Genomic DNA, 18210 nt, shown 5'->3' with positions numbered 1-18210 from the left:
GTGTTGATTTTTTAAACCTCTTGCACATTTCAGCTAATGAACAGCTAGAACACAGCATTCATCTTTCAAACAAAATTACTAAACAAGAAACCAGAAACTGAATTTATATATTAGCAATTTTATTAGTTCATTCATCAGGACTTTTCTCAGGCTACTGGGAGTGTAATTAAAACATCAGTGCAGTTCACAGCTCAGCAGGATATACACTTTAGGTCTGTTTTCCAGACATAGATCAAGCCTTGTTTTGGACATGATCAGTAGAGATCCTCCACTGAAAGTGTGTTTGAGCCTATGGTTTGGCTGGATCTGTGGTCTGAAAATCAACCTTTTGAGTGGAAAGCTGAGAGAATTCTCGAACACACAGTGACCAGCAGATAGCAGACATTCTGGGTGTCCTTGTCAGGAAACTTGGGGCTAGGGGAAGGTATGTACACAGGCTGTGGTTTCATTCAAAATGCATTTCATGAAGAAGGTGAAGAATGTGTTGCAGGCATGAACTTGAGGAAGACCAACACAAATAAGGCACGACAAGTTTCTCAGCAAGACCAACCAGGGCTGAAGTAGTGACTTCATATAAGAGGCGCTTAACTTGTGCTCTGTCCAGCACATGTTCACGCATCATGCCATCTATTCATGGTCAAACAAACAAAAATTTACATCAATTTTTCGGTCAAACAAGAATATCCAAACATTTTACCTGCTGGCTTCACATGACTCAAAAACTAGAGTCACCCTGTCTTTCAAATTAAAATTGCAAAAATTGCAGTAAAGCATATGCTTAGGGCATATCCAAGCTACATATGGATTTATAAGATAACATATCTGATTGCCTTTCAGACTGAACAGTTTCAGTCGAGAGATAGAATTACATGAGAGGAATTTATCCAATTTGAAATTTCAGATCACATTAATGTGGAAAGTTTGAACTTGTCAATTTGCATTAATACTGTATGAATTCTACATATTCACCGGCATTTCATACAGATAGAAGGAGAGAAGGAACATGGAGTCTGGAACAAATGGTTTATGTTGCTAAAGTGTAACAGTGAAGGATTGTTTAAAAGTCTATAATAGAAGCTAATAATCTGCGTGCTCTCGAAACAGGCAAATAAACAGAACAAGCCTCTACCTGAGCATCAGACACACACAGAGAGAGAGATGGTGAGAGAGAAAGACAGATTAAAAAGACAGAAAGAGAATGAAAAAGAGGGGGAAAAAGCATTTTCAAAGTAAATACAACTGCACCCTTAACACTCCCCCAGCAACACCCAGCTAACCAAAGTAGGACAAAATAAGACCTGAACTAAAAGGTTCATTCATCATGGTTCCAGGTGCTCACTGGAATCCAGCTGAGATGAAGAAGAACAAGACAGTGCTCATCATCTAGATGCTGGCTCTTATAACTCCAAATTTTAGCCAAGATCTCCCTTTTTCTTGTGTTTCTGCCGATATCAAAATCATAATACATCAATTTTACAAGTGTTTGAAAACGTCTGACCACAATGTGGTCAAATAACAGCATTCTATATTAAGATCAAGAGAAACTGATAAAGTATCCTGAAACACAATCTTTTTCCACATAACTGTCACATCATTATCATGACCACCATAATCCCTTGCTATTCACAACTCCCATTAAGGCAACATCAACAAAAGACCTCTGTGCACACTGGGACTCCTTGTGGATCAGAATAATTCACTGTGAAGTTATACAAAATAATACCAATCAAGGAAGGCAAAATACGAACATCTGATTCTCTTTAGTGTAAAACCAGCAGTCCACTTCCCTCCAATGAGCATTTCACTCAATATCAGCGTTATCATTAAGGAATCATAGATGGGTCTACATGGGGTGTCTTCATTTTTGAGAGTGGAAGCGCCCACCCCGGGGTAGTGGCTGGGGGCAGTACAGCACCTGGGGCCAGGCTGGAGGCTACAGCAGGTGTTGGGGTCAGGGGTTGGGCTGAGGGGCTATGGGAGAGGAGGTCTGGCCTGAGACAGTTTTCCACAGTGGTTTGTGATATTCCCAGCCTTCGCCCTAGGTTAAGAACAGGTAAAGGAACTTGCTTAGGATCATTAATAAGGACATTTTGTTTGTTAAACCCACAATCTGTCCAAAAACAATCAGTAAATTTTAAGGAAGAACCTCCCCCTTCAAGTAGTTAGTTGGTTCCACTAATTCAACAAATCAACATACAAACAAAATGTGAATTTCTTTGTTAACAGAGCCTAGCATCGATGAGGCCACTTACTTTTCTCTCAAAGTATTTGGTCCTCCAGGGCGTCTCTGTCTCAATGCGATGCCTCTCCTCTTTCCTTTGTCTCTCCTCCAGGAGGCGCTTGTGTTCCGTGGCCTTCTCCATGTCCTTCTGCTGCAGGGACTCAGTCACATGCCGCCATAGGCGCCTGCAGAAAGACCACCCACAGCTGCATCACAGAGGCTGCGGTTTCAGAGTAGAACTATGGGTGATGTGAAATACATTAATAAACTGTGAGTCTGAATTGTGAAAGTTTTATTATAAATTAAAGAGTCTTAATTATAGGCTCTGACATATGACATACAAACTCATTAAGACAAGTTATACCATATTTTTGGTTTTTTTATGCTTGTGTTAATTGGACATAACTATCTAGTTATCTATAAAAGTGGATGGCAGTATACCCTAATAGTCAACACTGAATTGGAACAGACAGCTAGTTAATGCTCGTTATGTATTTAACTGGAAGGTGATGACAAAATAAGAAAAACATCATAACAAACCATGCTGCAAGAGGAATCATCTGATTGGTTATCCTCACCTAGACTCATAAGGTCCCTGCTGGTCATTGGGCCGCACTCGTTTCTTGATGACAGGTAGCTTGGTGACATCTATGACGCGCGTCTCACCGTTGTTGTAGCTAAACTCAAGTGCGCCATTCCACTCCCCCTGCACTCGACACACCACTGCACCACTGGGGTTATGCTTCACCTCCGCGATCACTCTACGTGACAGAAACACGGGTTCTTGTTACAAGCTACATGCTCAGCTTTCACGACGGAAACATGGGACAGTCAAAAAGAACACAATGACAGATTGTGGGAGACAGCTGTAGGTAGACACAATAACAGAAATGGGCTTTCAGATTGTGAGAATATGGGTTTCTCCAGTAAATCATCAGAAGGCTACAGGTATAAATAATCAAGCAACTGATATTTGATCAGTTACACAACATTCAGATAAACTATGAACAGCATGTTTATCTACACAATTCTTTAGACAGTCAATACCAACTGAGACCATGCTTCAAAACACAACACAGTAACCACTTTAAACATTACAATAAAAGACTGAGCAACAACTGTTTGAATATAATGAGTAATATTTGCTCAAATGTAAACAATTACATTTTTGCTTTTAAAACGTTACTGCAATGATGACTGCTTAAAAATCCTTAACATCTTATAGATCTGCAAGGTATTTGTCATCTTGTTTTTTTTTTTGTACTATTCATGTTTTCCATCATAAGCTCTTTTATACTGCTTCACATGCTTGTTCATTTTATGAATTTATCCATTTTCTTTTAATTTCTCTTTGTTATTTTTTCTATTTTTATTATTTCTCCTGCTGAAAGCATCAACCTTATTGTTGTGATTTAGGATACAGCCACATCCTAATCACCTTTATAATGGTTCCCCATGTGTTTCAAAAATGTTTGTCTGATTCATGTGGTTTCTGGGTGGTTATAACACACTTCTTATGACATTGTTGTTTACTAACTGACTCCAGATTGCTTCCCAGGGTTTTAATGATGGGCAACCATAAAAAACATGTGAATGGCTTTCTTGTCTTCATGGTTCCCCTAGAGTTCAGCCATCCTTGGGAGATTTAACTTTCTTGCAACTTTGGCACTACAAATAATTTTATACTCCCTGAAAATTCCCTGCAATATTTGGTATCACTATTAAAATATGTATATATATTTCTTTCCAATATTCTGGTATTTGTGCTACAAGCCGTTTCCTATTTCTGTTTCACACTGTCCTCTCTTAGACAATCAGCTTTTAGAATATAATATGCGATTTTAATAATTTACTATTTGAATTATTTCTATTTTTGATCATCAAATTCACCAATTCAGATAATGCCTGACATTGACTTGATATTTATTTATATATATGAGAGAGAGAGAGAGAGAGAGAGAGAGAGAGAGAGAGAGAGAGAGAGAGAGAGAGAGAGAGAGAGAGAGAGAGAGAGAGAGAGAGAGAGAGAGAGAGAGATAGATAGATAGATAGATAGATAGATAGATAGATAGATAGATAGATAGATAGATAGATAGATAGATAGATAGATAGATAGATAGATAGATAGATAGATAGATAGATTCAAAGTTATACTGAAGTACACAGTTTCCAGAGAAACGTATGCTTCAGGCAAAGATCCTTCATCAGCTGAGCAAGCAAAGTGCTTCAGAAGAAAGAAAAAAAAAATCATGACATGAGCTGGGAGGCACAGGTGTATGAGCCAAGTCCAAATGGGAGGCAGCACAGTGTGGTGGAAAGCAACAAGGCTACAATCCTTTGGGACCTCCATATCCAGACAGATAAAACAAGTGGCGAACCATCCAGACATTGTGATAGTGGACAAGATGCAGAAAATAGTAGTGGTAGCAGATGTAGCAGTCCCAAGTGATGAAACCATCCAAAGGAAGGAACATGAGAAAAATACAAATAGAAAAAGTTGGAAAAATAGGTTTTCCCAGTGATAGACGCACTTGTTGCTGTGTGCTCTAAGATGGAGAAATCAGCTTTTTATGATCAATTCACACACAGTGATGAGAAGTGGCAGCCAGTTTGCACACAACATGCTCTCTATTAGAAACCACAGAACCCTGGAGGACTGCAGTGGGCGCGCGCACGCACGCACGCACGCGCGCACGCGCGCACACACACACACACACACACACACACACACACACACACACACACACACAGAGAGAGAGAGAGAGAGAGAGAGAGAGAGGACAATTCAGAGTTTTTTTTTGGGACGGTGGGATGAAACCGGAGACCCTGGAGGAAATCCATTCAGATATGGGGAGAACAAGGAAACTCCATCCAGATAGGGGCTTGAACACTGAGAGGCAAAAGTACTAACTACGTACTAAGTCACTGTGCTACCCGTATGGAAGAACTATAGATAACTGTAGGAATTTGTCTATAGTTTTATTTATTTCATTATCTAGGTACCAATAGCTTTTACATTAATTTAAATATAGTTCACATACCAAAATGGAAATGATAATTCTAATAACATAAAATTACAAACATTGTCTGCATAAAAAGCAATTGATAGCCTACGTTTACTCATAAAACTGCAAATATTTTATTGCTCTGTAAGCAAACTGCATCCACTCAAAAGTAACAGATGTCCGTAATGCACTGTCAGTTGTTTGCAATTTGTCTATGTTATCTGATAGGAGCCTACCAGGAATAAAACCACCCTCATCTGTTATCATTTATATTGGGAGCATGCTTTAATCTGATAGCTGGCATTTTGTAGTCTGTATTTACAGATAATATTGTAGTACATTAATACTATGGCGTCTTTATATAAATATTAAAGTGGATTTCCAAGTGGAAGCCCACATCTCTATATATATATATAACAAAACAGTGTCACCTTATCTGCCTTTTTAAAGCATTTTTAAAAATTATTTAAAATATTAAAAATAATTAAAAGTTTCTATTTGATCAAGTCTACTTCATAACTACTGCTTATATTATTAATAATAGTTTTGCTTAACACTTCAGAAACAGCTGGGCTGTTTTACGTTACAATTTCTGTCAGATCTATCTTTAAATTAGTAATGCAAGATTATTTACTTGCCTCTTACCTATATCCTACAACCTTTAATAAGTTTGGCTTGGATAAAACTTGTTGTGTAGATACCTCTACCTGGACCTGTTCATTCTTCCAACGCTTCTCCTTTCTGCAGCTCGAGTTCTTCTGATTCTGATTGCACAGGCCCTTCCCACACAATCATTCCCATTTCCATGTGATTTCATAATGAATTTGTCAAACCTGCATTAAACTTTTCTGACAGGGAGACGTCACTTTTAAACATAAAGAAAAATCTACTCTGTTCCAGCTTAAATGTCTTCCTGAATAATACATGTGCTCCTTTGCTGGTGAAAAGCTCTCCAAATATCTACCAATCCAAAGTCTAGGCACGCTCCCGTAATTACAAATAATTTCTTGGAAATCAAGTAGCCACTATTACTGTGACTCGCATCACAATAACCTGTCCAAGACTCAGACCACAAGAAAGAAAAGAAAAAAAAAAAAACAGAGCTTTTTTATTGCTCTACTTTTCTCAGACAGTACACAGTGTGGCAGACTAACAGTAGAGCCATTTAATATGTAATCTGATCATGTGCCACTGACCTGTGTAGCTTGCCCCCATAAAAAGGCTTGGTCTGGAAGGTGATGGCCGCACTGTAACCGGTCTTGGCGCAGTTGACATTGACCTTTCCACCTAGCTCCACCCAGGGTACGGTGAGGATGGAGCGGGCGTACGCTGACGGCAGACCAAATGTGTACTCCTCTCCATGCTCCAACAGGTGCATATTACCTGAGAACCCACAACAAGGTCAAGAATAAATATCAGAAATATGACATAACACTTTAGCAAATACACACAACTGATAATTCATACCATTGTCCCAATATATTTGCAATATAACTTGAGTACTGAAAAACTTATTTTTTTTTTTACATCAAACTTTTTTAACATCAAAAGTAATGGGTACAGAGGCATTTGAACAATATCTAAAAAATCATCAGTCATTTTTAAACATCTGGGTTAATAAGCAACAGGTTAGGACCTCTATGAATCAGAAATATCTTTAAAAAAATAAAATTATTTAAAAAAGCTCTTGATAAAATAAGTAACATAAAAATAATAACACCCTGATTTTAAGATCTTAAAAAGCATTACCCTCTCCAACCATGGAAACGCCGATGGACATTCCCATGAACTTGCTCTTGGTCCACACGTGTGTGTTTACACAAATCAGCCTCTCAGGGCATTCAGCATAGAACCCTGAAACTGGCGGATGGTGGGACACCTGCTCAGCCACAAAACGCAAGTGGTAGCAGTCCGATGGATTGAAGCCCTCTTTCTGAACGCCTCCATGAGATGCTGCCATCTTTGGCACTCTCCAGGAGCAGTGGAACATCTCGCCAATGATCGGGTTGTACGGCTTCTTGGCGATGGCACCCTTGCGGCCCTCATGAAAGGAAGTGAGGTAATATTCCACGAATCGGACCATGCGCTCCATAGGACTTGTCCCATCAGTAATGGCCACAAATAGATCTGGGTGGGACATAAAGTCTGCATACATCTCCAGCAGAGAGCGTTTCTCCAGGATAAAGGTAGGAAGGACCACCTAAATGGTAGGGACCACATCAGAGAATCCAGTATGGTGCAAGTAGCACGCGCGCACACACACACACACACACACACACACACACACACACACATTTGTTTACTCATATTTCCTATTTCCCATTTATAACTTTTATTATTCTTAACACACAACGTTTTGTGTAAGGCAAACTTGTCTTAACGTGGAATGCTGTTAAGCAGTGAAGTGATCTGTGGCAGACTGCTTAGAAATTCCTAATTAGCACCTACGCATTTGTGGGGCAGACAGTTGGGTCAGATTGCTCACCCTGGTGAGGTCCATGCCTAGTTTGAGCTGAGAGAGGAGGTGGAGGATGACGCTGCGTTCTTCCTCTACTGCTCCAAGGTCCTCTTCCTCAGCCAAGACAGAGTCTTCCTGCTCCTCTTCCACATCAATATCCTCCTGCTCCTAGCATGTACACCAACACTGTAATCAGTACTTATTTATTTTTTGGGGGGGGATGAAAACAGATTATGTTTGAGTATAAAAAAAAGAGATATTCTTTTATTTCATCTTTTTAGTGTTTTGGCCCTTGCTGTTAAACATTTAAATGCCTTCTTGCTTGTAACATTACAAGCTAAACAACAATCTTGGCAAACACAGTAAAGTTGTGCAGTCGAGTATACAGTACTTTTTTAACATTGCTGTTCTGTTCTCTTTTCCCACTACTGATTACACTCATCTATCAAACCCTGTATCCACTGTCTGCCCTTCATCATTCATCATCAACACAAGAATAAATTTCACCAGTAAACATTAGGCAGATATTTTACCTAAAATAGGTGTGATTAATCTGAACGTTTTTAAGGAAAGGTTTTATAATCAGGTACGCACCACCACTGTATACTTAATGCACTTTCGGGACTGAATGGTTATACCAAGAAACCCTGTAATATCAGCCGAAAATATAAAACTTCAGTATAACATGAGTGAATGTCAGCACAGCACATTTCAATCATGAGAGACATTTCAATCATGAGAGACGTGCTTAAAAAGAGACGTGCTTAAAAAAAGAGACATGCTTTCGGCTTCAATCACCACTTGAATCACCACCAAGCTCATTCAAACAAATTCACTTCCCAGAAATGTGTGTTTACTTCTCGCAAGTCCTCTCATACAAATTCAGCTAACTTTCAAGTGACATCAGGGACTATTCACATTCAAGCCCAAATCAGCCAGCTAATTTTAAACATTAAGACTACAACAGAATAAAAAAGTTCAGCGATCATGCTCTATTAACCCAGTTCCTTAAACTTAGAATAAGTATGGAGCAATAAGTGTAGAGCAACAGCAACTGAGGAGATGAAAAGTTAGCGTAAACAAGTTTTTGTGGGGAAGTGTGTTATCACTTTACAGGCCTACTGACAGAAACCACTTTCAGGAAGAGCAGTTTTTTCTTGTGTTGCATTTTCCTTCCAGTAACTGACTAACCCACATGCTGCTTTACTGCAACACCCTCCATCCAAGCTTCATCTTACTGACAAGTCTGATGGGAGTTTCAGTCCAAGTCAAACTCATTTAATACACAACTGTACATAAAGTAGGACTGGTAGGGAGGGGATTAAAAAGTGTAGAACTATAACCTTCAGTAATACAATTCAAATACTAGTGTTGCTTTGGTCAGTATTTGCCATAGCCACACCATCTCAAATAGGACTAGGTATCTAGTAAGGGAAAGTGTAAAGCCTATCCTACCACAGCGATGTCACAGGAGTCCATTTCCATGGTTTCTAGAGCCGTTTCCTGTATTTTGCCGCCGTCTTTGGTGATACTGGCCAGGGTGCCACCATTCTTTAGGATGTCCGGCAGTTTGGGCTCCAGCCACTCAATGGTCGGCCCTGCAGGGCAAACGGAGCCTTGTTCAGAGCTGCTCATGTCACCAGACTCTACACACAGTGGCGACAGGCCAATGGCTGATTCTATCACAACTAGGATCCCAGGTGTCCAATCGCCTCACAATTGTCCTAAAGTTCACATTTGCAACTTGAGCCCAGAGGTTAGCGAGAGCTCACAACTCTGTCTATTGCAGACCTGCTGTTTTGCTGGTGGGAAGATTACTTTCACCACTTCTGCCTCATGTTAAGCAGTTAAAACTTAAGAGGAAATATTGACCTCTTCATCTTACTCCAGCTACACAGCAACTAAAATACCGATACACCTCACTGAATATCAGCCGGTTTGTATACTCCTTTCCCTTCGGGGCAGTATAAAATATGTATGCTTTTTAAATGGATCAAATTCAAGTCTGAAAATGCAAAGAATTAGAAGGCCATCAATGCTCATCTTATTTCTTCAATAAAAATGCAGGCTTGCAGTATATATATTATACTGATTTAGAGGAATTCAGAAAAAACAACTGCACACCTGTGCTAGATAAGGAAAGCCAACCACTCAGACAGAAGATCCGTTTATGCATTAGTAACATGGTTTCTTAACAGCAGCACAGGAGCACAGTTTGAGGAAGCCAGCAAGCGGCTCACTTGGGTGACGCCCTCAAAGCTCTAGTTACCTGCACTGGCCTATCAGAGGGAGATACAATTCCTCATTCATTATAGAACTATATTCCATTCCATCCTTAGACAAGGCCCCAGGTCATAAAATGTACAGACAAGAACATGGCCTTGGATTTAGATTTGCAAACACAACAAGTGAGACATGTTTGATGAAACTGAAAATAAGGGATAATTCTTTGAGGTTTTAAGTCATTTTCATATATAGGTCACACACAGAACCTAAGTTGTGCAAGAAGCCTTTCTATTTTTATTGAAGGTATCTGGTGTCATCTTAAATGCCTTGATTAAATGAAGAGTAATGAGTCCAAGACACTGTGTGATTTAAGGTGTTCAGTAACTGTCTGATAGTTAATTTAAATAAGACTTTACCCTGTTCTCTAACTGCTTTGCATTATTTATTTAAATCTTAACAATGAGCTTACATGGCCAATTTAATTTTATCTTTCTTTAAATAAGCATCATGCATAAGAGCACAGCAATCAGTATGTGAATTATATGTGAATTGTTTGTGCATATACTGGCATAAGCTACTATGCAAAGTGTTTGTTACCAACAAAATCATTTTGCAAACCAGTACAAATTATTGGCCTATGGAATGAAAATGCAATACAAAGGTTCTGATACAAGAGAACGCATGCTATTGTTTAGTGCTTTTTTTTTAAACCTCATATTACCTTTTTACCTACATTTTACCTCATTTTAATTCCAATTTCATTCATTACTCCAATTCCCACCCATCAACTAGCTAATTTTCACATCATATGATGGCTACCAACCCTGGGGTTTTTAGCCACGCACATGCCTTCTCCAAAACACATGAAACTAAGCACTGCATCTTTCTGAACCACTGCACATTGCAACACAGGAACACAGCCAGCAGGTGTGAGCACAAGATAGGCTCGTGCCACTGTAATTGACAGGGGACAGAGTAATGTCATCCCCCTAACCCAGAGAGCAGTGCCAATTTAGTGTTTATTATGTAAATAATATTGACCTTTTAACTTGACCTGGGTTAAAGGCTACTTTAAGATTAAAGTCAACTCACAAATCCATGAAGCCAGCAAAATCCCTTATAGAAAGAACTATATTCAAGTATCTGAGATCAAGAGTATTGATCTTAGTATGTTTTTGTCTTTGACATCCAGATGAATAGGATTATATGGACATGTAAAGCTTATTTGGGATTAGTATTGTCTAAAGTAAAATCATTATGGGAGCAGTTGCCCCTCACCTCCAAGAGGAACCTTCTGATGTGCCACTTGCTGGAGGTGCAGAATGTGAAGGCAGTCACTGAGGCAGGTCATGGTGGCCAGAGAGGTGGCTTTGAGCAGCAGGAGGTCCTGGTCTAGTGGAGAAGGACCATGGCTGGTCGGCAGACCCTCAATGCACTGCACCATGTCTCTATGCTGGCCCTGCACCTGACTCATCATCTGTACATGGAAGAAAAAAAAAACAAAAAAAACCCCAGGAATTCCTCAGTTCTCTGGCGTTGATTAAGAGAACACAAGGTCCTTCAGCTAAGGATCATGTCTATTTAAATGTGCTTCTTGACGTGTATTAAGACATCAGCCCTAAAACTATGGGCAGTCAGCAGAATACAAATTGTGACACTAATGTTGAATACACTGCACACATATGGCCTCACCTCACGAGCCTCCACCAGGTGGTCGGGCAGCAGAGAGCGCTTGCCAGCATAAGCCATGGAGCCACGGTGGAGCTGAGACAGACTAAGCACGGAGCCGGCATTATGGCTGATCCGACGCTGGGATCCCGGAGAACTGGCACTGCCCTGAGATGTTGTGGACAGACTGCGAGTCTTTAATGGTGGATTTGTCTTCAGGATAAAAGTAAAGTGTAAGACTGGCCATCACACAGACACTAAAAGAAGGGCAAAAAACTTCATACAAACTAAGAAAGCACCAAAAATTGATCCTTACCCCATCTGTTACTAAGACTATCTGGACCTGTGAATTAGCCAGGGTGTTACTGAGTTGAGCTGTGATAGGAAGAAACTAGAAGTGTTAATGAAGCTCTAGGCTTCCTCACCTTGCCCATAGCTTCAGTGTGGTGCTGTGTGCATATCTGCAATCTGCTCACCCAGTGCTGTCGCTCTTTTGCATCAGTAGCTGAGAGGACCGTATACAAAAGTGCTTAATAACAACCCAGTCTATAGAGATCACAAGAGCACTAATAATTATCCTATGAAAGGTGCACTCTTGATTGTCATTCATTTAAAATATTGGCAGCAACGGTTTCCAGTAATAAGTACAATCATTTATAAGAAGCTAAAGTGTAGTAGTTTTAAAGTCAGTACTCCACTATAATAACAACAGGAAATATGAAATGGTGTTATTGTTTCACTACTTTGTTCAGCCTTGCAGTTACGAATACGTATAATATTAGTTGTTTAAGCATTAACACAGCTGACTTAAGTGATACAAGGGTTAGAAGAAAAAGAAGATGGGAGAGAGAGAGTGCAAAGACAAAATCACCAAATCACCTCGGAGTTTGTACTGCTCCCCGCTGATGGCATTGACAGTGAAAGTGTGTGAGTCCTCATCACTGGGGGAGATCACTGCACCTGCTAAAGGTAAAGTCCCTCTGGGCTTCTGGTGCCGAGACTGTTCATTCACAAAATACTCCAGCAACCCTGCCTCATTGTTGAGTACAAAGAATCTACAGACAGTAGAGAAAGCCTTGTCAATAGTCCTGGCAGTCAAACCCAGATAAGCCTACTTCACAGTCTCACATAAGTTATTCTGAAGCTCAGTGCAGAAATAAAACATGTCTATTTCATGAGAGTTCTGAACAAGTACTCACCGATACTGCCATCCAGTTACTAGATTTGTATATTTCATTAAATACCCATCCACATTCTCCATGTGATCACTTCAGTGAGTAAATAAAAAAGGGAAAAAAATTAACAATTTGACAGTTCTCATACCTGCTTAGCTACATATCTACCTACCTTCTATTAAATTATACATAAAACAAAGTATTACTAACCTATATTTTAAGGTGCATTGTTTATATAAGACAATAGAACTGTCTAGGTGAATTATCGCTTGGTAACTAGCTACATCAACACATAAGTCTTTTCTACAGTTAGCTAATACAATTAAAATACTTATGTTAAGGGTTACTGACCTCTTGTGTAGCTAACACACACAATACAATACTGAACTCAAGAGATTGTGATCTATGGCCGTAGCCATACATAAACAAGCTCAAGCAGCTACGCATCTAAAAAAAAGCCAAAACTGTCGCTAAAGCATCCCTTCCATTTAAAATCGGATAAACATTGACCCTCTGCGACTGGATTGGACCCGACTTAGAAAGAGTGGGTGGCTAAAGGCTAACTAGCAGAGCTATCATCACACATCATAGGGTCAGGCAATTGAACGTATACCTGTACTGCCAATTTTTTAATTTTGTCCTGAAGGACCCTTGGGCGTGAACATCTAGCTTCGCCTCACTTTCAGACATTCGTATTGCCGTTGTCTCAACTTGCATTTATCGGTGGCCTCTCACAAGAGACAAGCAGATTAGATGGATAGTTGCGGAGTTAGCTTAGCTAGCGTTTGGCTAACACTAGTAGTGTTTGTAGCAAAAGAAGTCCAACTATCAAGCTAAGCTTGATAAACGGCTATCGGAACCGAAATGCACCTCGAATGCTTTGCGCTTATTTATGTTTTTCCCATTCTACATGCCCAAATGTCTGAATATGATAAATGTAGTTGGGAAAAAAACAAACGTGTATGCCCCTTTTCAGCCCTATGCCACCATGCCAGAACGTGAAGTGTCCATCCAGATCATGTGACATGGTTTTCGGGGTCGTTGCACGGGTCGCTAGCATATTTCCTAAAAATGTTTCATAAGATATATCTTACAAATATACATTTTTATATACTTTGTTATATATTTCTTTGTTTGTAATGCTTTTCTAATTTGTAAAATGATTCCAATGCGAAAGTTTATCTTTGAAAAAGCATTACAAACAAACAAAAAAAACAACGCTATGTCACTGGGAAATTCTGATTTCCCCGTCAAAATAAAAGCCAATGTTATTATAGCGTATGCAAATATCATCCATATATAATAATCCCCCCATGACTCCTCCATATCCCGCTACCATATTACCCCAGTTCTTGAAAACCTTCACTGGTATTCTATCAAAACCTGTTGTGAATGTAAGAAACACCTCTGTACATTCAATTCACTCACTGGACTGATCCCAACTTAACTTTCAGATGTTCTCTCCTATCCCACATTCCTTCTCCAAACCCTGTGCTCCTCTTTCTGTTTTTCCTATCACTCATCCTTTTTGTTTAACCACCACTGAATCTTATGGCACCATGTCAATAGAATTTTTGAGTTTTTGGGATTTTATCAAGACATAATCATGTGATGTGATATATAGGCCTTTCAGCCTGTGGGAGCACATCAAACATGATAAATAAATAAAAACTAGAATTTCAGACATTGGCATGTATACCAGACTAGAGCTGCTAGAAAATGAAGCACTGCTGATGCTTCATGATGATGAGAATACATAAAACTTTAATAAGATGCATTTTGAATTAAACCTGAAATGTCAAATAAGTCAAAACAGAGAATATCTAATGTTGTGACGTATTTTTCTTCAAAATGCCATCTATCATGTTTCCTGATGCCCTGAAGTTATTAAAATACCTGCACAAACTTTTAAAATTGTTCTTTAACTTGAATTTACAACCAATGTTATAAATCTTTAAAAGTTATTTAGGATGTTAGTTTCCCACAATACATCTTTTTTTTTTTTTTTTTTTTCCTTTCTGGAATCTTAAAAAAAAAAAAAAAAAAGTTTATGCATGGGCTTTTATTTTGGCAGATTTTATTTTGCCAAGCATTTTTACAATCACAACACTAATGCTAGCCAGCCAGCAAGCTAAATGTATTAACAAATGAATAAATTAATCACTTATTTTTAAAACATCATAATAAACATTTTAGTTACATTTAACATCTTTTGGAAATGTTTTAAGATGATTTCTTCAATGTTAACAACACTAACAAAACACAAAATTGGGCTCCAGAATTTTTTAAAAGTCTATCCTTAAAAATACATTTTCCACATTGTGCAGTGCCATGCTTTTTGTTATTCACTGAAACCAATACCACAGGTTGCATTAAAGGTAGAGCCAACCCTTCTAAAAAAAATCATTTAATTTATTATGAAAACAAAAAAGGGATACATTTTATTGTGTTAAATTATTCCACAATGTGCTGCAGTTCTAATTTTTTTTTCTAATAAAATACATAATTAACTAGAGGAAATCAATACACATACTGTCGGTTTTATATAAAATGCACAAAATACGAATTTATTCAAAATGCAAAATGGAGCAGGGAGTAATTCTATGAGAAAACTGATGATGCTTACTGTGTACAATACCTTATGCATAGAATTTTCTTTGGTCTATCACACATTTATTTTCTCTCCATATGTGTTTGCCACATATTTACTTCCTTTCTGTGCTTCTATCATGTTGATCTCTGTTGATTTATCCAAGAACTCTGGTCTCTGAGTGTTATTTGGCATATTTGTCATTATTCATTTGTAGTTTTTATTCCTGTAGTTTAATATAAGGTGAATGGTGATGATTTGAATCATCACTGATGAAGTAAACAATTCATATTTAGAAATATGAATTGTAAAATAACCTGGGCTGTTTGTTGAGCTGCAGTGTATGCGATAGATAGGGTTTTCAGTGGTAAATTACAAGTGACGAGATAATTTAGTGCAAACATGTTTAAACTGTGTCCAAAAAACAGCTTTCAAATATGCTTTAATTAAGTACTGGGCACAGATATATGAATGCACCCTGAGATATAAATGGGAAAAAATGTATCCAATTTTACTGGAATAGGTGATGCACAAAGCAAGCCCTAGAATGTATAGAAATGTGTTTATAGTAAACATCACTGATTATATTTTACATAAATTTTGGGTGAATATGTACAAAGTCTGCTGTGAGTTTTCAGGGTAAGGTAATCTCAATAGCATGTGTTTGAATTACTGGCAAAGAGAAAGATTTACAGTCAATTTAACTATGTCACATAAAAAATACTAAAAATAAAGGGGGTAAATGTTATCAAAATGTTGGCATTTGCCATTAGCTTGTCTTTTATTGACAAAAAATTCAAACACCTAAAAGAAAACATGACAATTTCCTAGAGTTAAAAGGACACTACATACCAAGATTTTACTATGCTACCTCAGGGTCTGCAGCACCTTATGTTCACAACAGTCTCTAAACTTTTAACTGACAATATACCCTTCAGTCCAACAGAGAAATGAAACATGCACACACAGTGATCCAGACTTTACCTTCACAGCACTTTAAACAATACAAATAAATTATGGAAAGGTAGGCATTCTGGTGCAATAGAAACTCCTGTCCCTGACTTCAATAGGAATGACCCTCTGGGACTAGAAGGTTCATTCAGACTATATTTTAGTGCAGGAGATGTATATTAAAACGCCATACTGCACTAACATAAAAAGCTTTAAGAATATAACTGCTTATTTTTTTGCTCATAGAAAAAACTAATGTTTTACATTTCATAATATCATTTTAACACATCTCTTCTTACTGCAGGCTTCACCTCCAAGAAAAAGCTACAAGTCATGAATTGGGGGGAAAAAACAGTTGTCCCAATATGCCAGGTTATAAATTACATGTACAATATAATGTATATAACTGATATGCCCCTAACATTACACATTAACATAAGTGCAAGCTGCCATGTTTGATACAAGTTTTCAGTACCCTATGACTAGTGTTTCGAAAGGTTTAGAAGAATATTCCAGAATTTTTCAACCTAATCCGTATCCACCATATTTAAAGCACATGGTCAATTACCAAGGGAAGTAATTTCAAAATGTTTCATTGTATTTAGAAAGAAAACTTGCTTACTCAAAACACTAAATAACAAATTCAAAACTAACAATATTCTAACAATAAATGTCTTAGGATGTTACAGACATCACATAATGTCTTACTAAAACTGTTATGTAGTTCTGTAATATCCATTTACAGTCAAGCAGAACTGCGTTTACAGTAAGATGTATTGCATTACCACATATTATTTTCTCTGGAAAAATTCAATCTTAGAAAGAAGAAATGTTTACAGAATTAAAGCTTTACAAATTTTAAAAGTTTTTTTCTCACTAAGAAATGTATAGCATACTACAAATATACATGTTTCACAAAAGAAAATGTTGACACTCCCAACAACTGTCTCTAGATTTCCATTAAGTAAAGGGAAACATTTTGTAATTATTGTTGAAATCATTCATTCACTACAGACATGGTAGATAGATCTTAGTTTGAATGCTGGAATATTACTTTAATGAATAACTCCTACGACTGAAATAAAAATACATAAAATTAAAGGATAGATAGATAGATAGATAGATAGATAGATAGATAGATAGATAGATAGATAGATAGATAGATAGATAGATAGATAGATAGATAGATAGATAGATAGATAGATAGACAGATATGCTATAGCTACAACTAAAGAAATGATAAAACATGTTGGTTATTAAAATTCTATTATTGTTTGCAACATATTTGTGAGATAATAACAATTAAAGACTATGGTCTTCAGTCTTCTGCCTGGATGTAGTCTATTATGTGAAAAAACAATGAAAAACAATGCAATTTTTTTGCAGGAATCACTAATGTCATTCACAGCAAGTCCAAAGAAATGCATTGCAAGAAAAAGCATAACAAAGAGTGGGGAAAAAGTAAAAACAAAACAAAAACCTATACAGAAATATAGTCCACTAAGATAGACTGATCACCACTATACTTCTATATTATTGGACAGTAAAACTGAAGTTAATCTGGGTTTTCAAATTAGTGCATTGGGTAGTGTTGTGTATCGCATTGGTTTGACAATCTTTGCGCATTTTAGAATAAAAAACTACATTTTGGCAACCCAGGAATTCAAGCAAAGACAAAATCATCAAATGAAACTGAATAGTAAACATACTGAATTATAGGCTACCTTAAGTTCATTTTTAAAAATAAAACTACATGCTGATTCAAACAAAACTGCAACAATCAAAGACTCATTCATCTGTGTTAGGTACCACCATTATACTTAGATCTCAAACCTCCATACCTTCAGGAGGTTTCTCTGACTTGTCTGAGCCACTTCACAAACATCATAATTCACATTCACAGATCTATAACAAAT

At 37.7% G+C, this 18210-nt stretch overlaps 1 protein-coding gene across 4 annotated transcripts; it reads right to left on the bottom strand.

Moving 5' to 3' along the window:
* Positions 1-98: 98 nt before the first annotated feature.
* On the bottom strand, positions 99-13756 carry osbpl11 (oxysterol binding protein-like 11). 4 transcript variants are annotated; one of them, XM_027030805.2, is made up of 14 exons: positions 13367-13756; positions 12778-12846; positions 12458-12633; positions 12004-12083; positions 11895-11921; positions 11603-11791; positions 11189-11387; positions 9140-9282; positions 7712-7852; positions 6976-7426; positions 6423-6609; positions 2800-2982; positions 2253-2406; positions 99-2038 (listed from the first exon to the last, which is right to left on the bottom strand). In XM_027030805.2, the coding sequence occupies exons 1-14, from the start codon at positions 13468-13470 to the stop codon at positions 1952-1954; spliced, it is 2190 nt and encodes a 729-aa protein (XP_026886606.2). In that variant the 5' UTR covers positions 13471-13756; the 3' UTR covers positions 99-1951. The 4 variants fall into 4 exon arrangements, with proteins under 4 accessions (XP_026886606.2, XP_026886608.2, XP_026886607.2 ...); XM_027030807.2 differs by having other exon boundaries at positions 11603-11746; XM_027030806.2 differs by lacking the exon at positions 11895-11921.
* Positions 13757-18210: the final 4454 nt, after the last annotated feature.

The sequence above is a fragment of the Electrophorus electricus genome, chromosome 2 (assembly GCF_013358815.1).
Source record: "Electrophorus electricus isolate fEleEle1 chromosome 2, fEleEle1.pri, whole genome shotgun sequence".
In the NCBI taxonomy this organism is placed as follows: domain Eukaryota; kingdom Metazoa; phylum Chordata; class Actinopteri; order Gymnotiformes; family Gymnotidae; genus Electrophorus; species Electrophorus electricus.
The sequence above is the reverse complement of the archived record's forward strand: the minus strand, read 5'-3'. Positions and strand labels throughout refer to the sequence as shown.

Bases quoted from the DNA above. Each gene is read 5' to 3' on its own strand.
- osbpl11 (XM_027030805.2), bottom strand. From the start codon at position 13,470: ATGCAAGTTGAGACAACGGCAATACGAATGTCTGAAAGTGAGGCGAAG. The intron at 9,283-11,188 runs GTGAGGGGCAAC...TTTGCCCTGCAG, and splicing joins TCAGAAGGTTCCTCTTGGAG to GGCCGACCATTGAGTGGCTG. The intron at 2,983-6,422 runs GTCAGTGGCACA...TCTGTCACGTAG, and splicing joins TATGGGGGCAAGCTACACAG to AGTGATCGCGGAGGTGAAGC.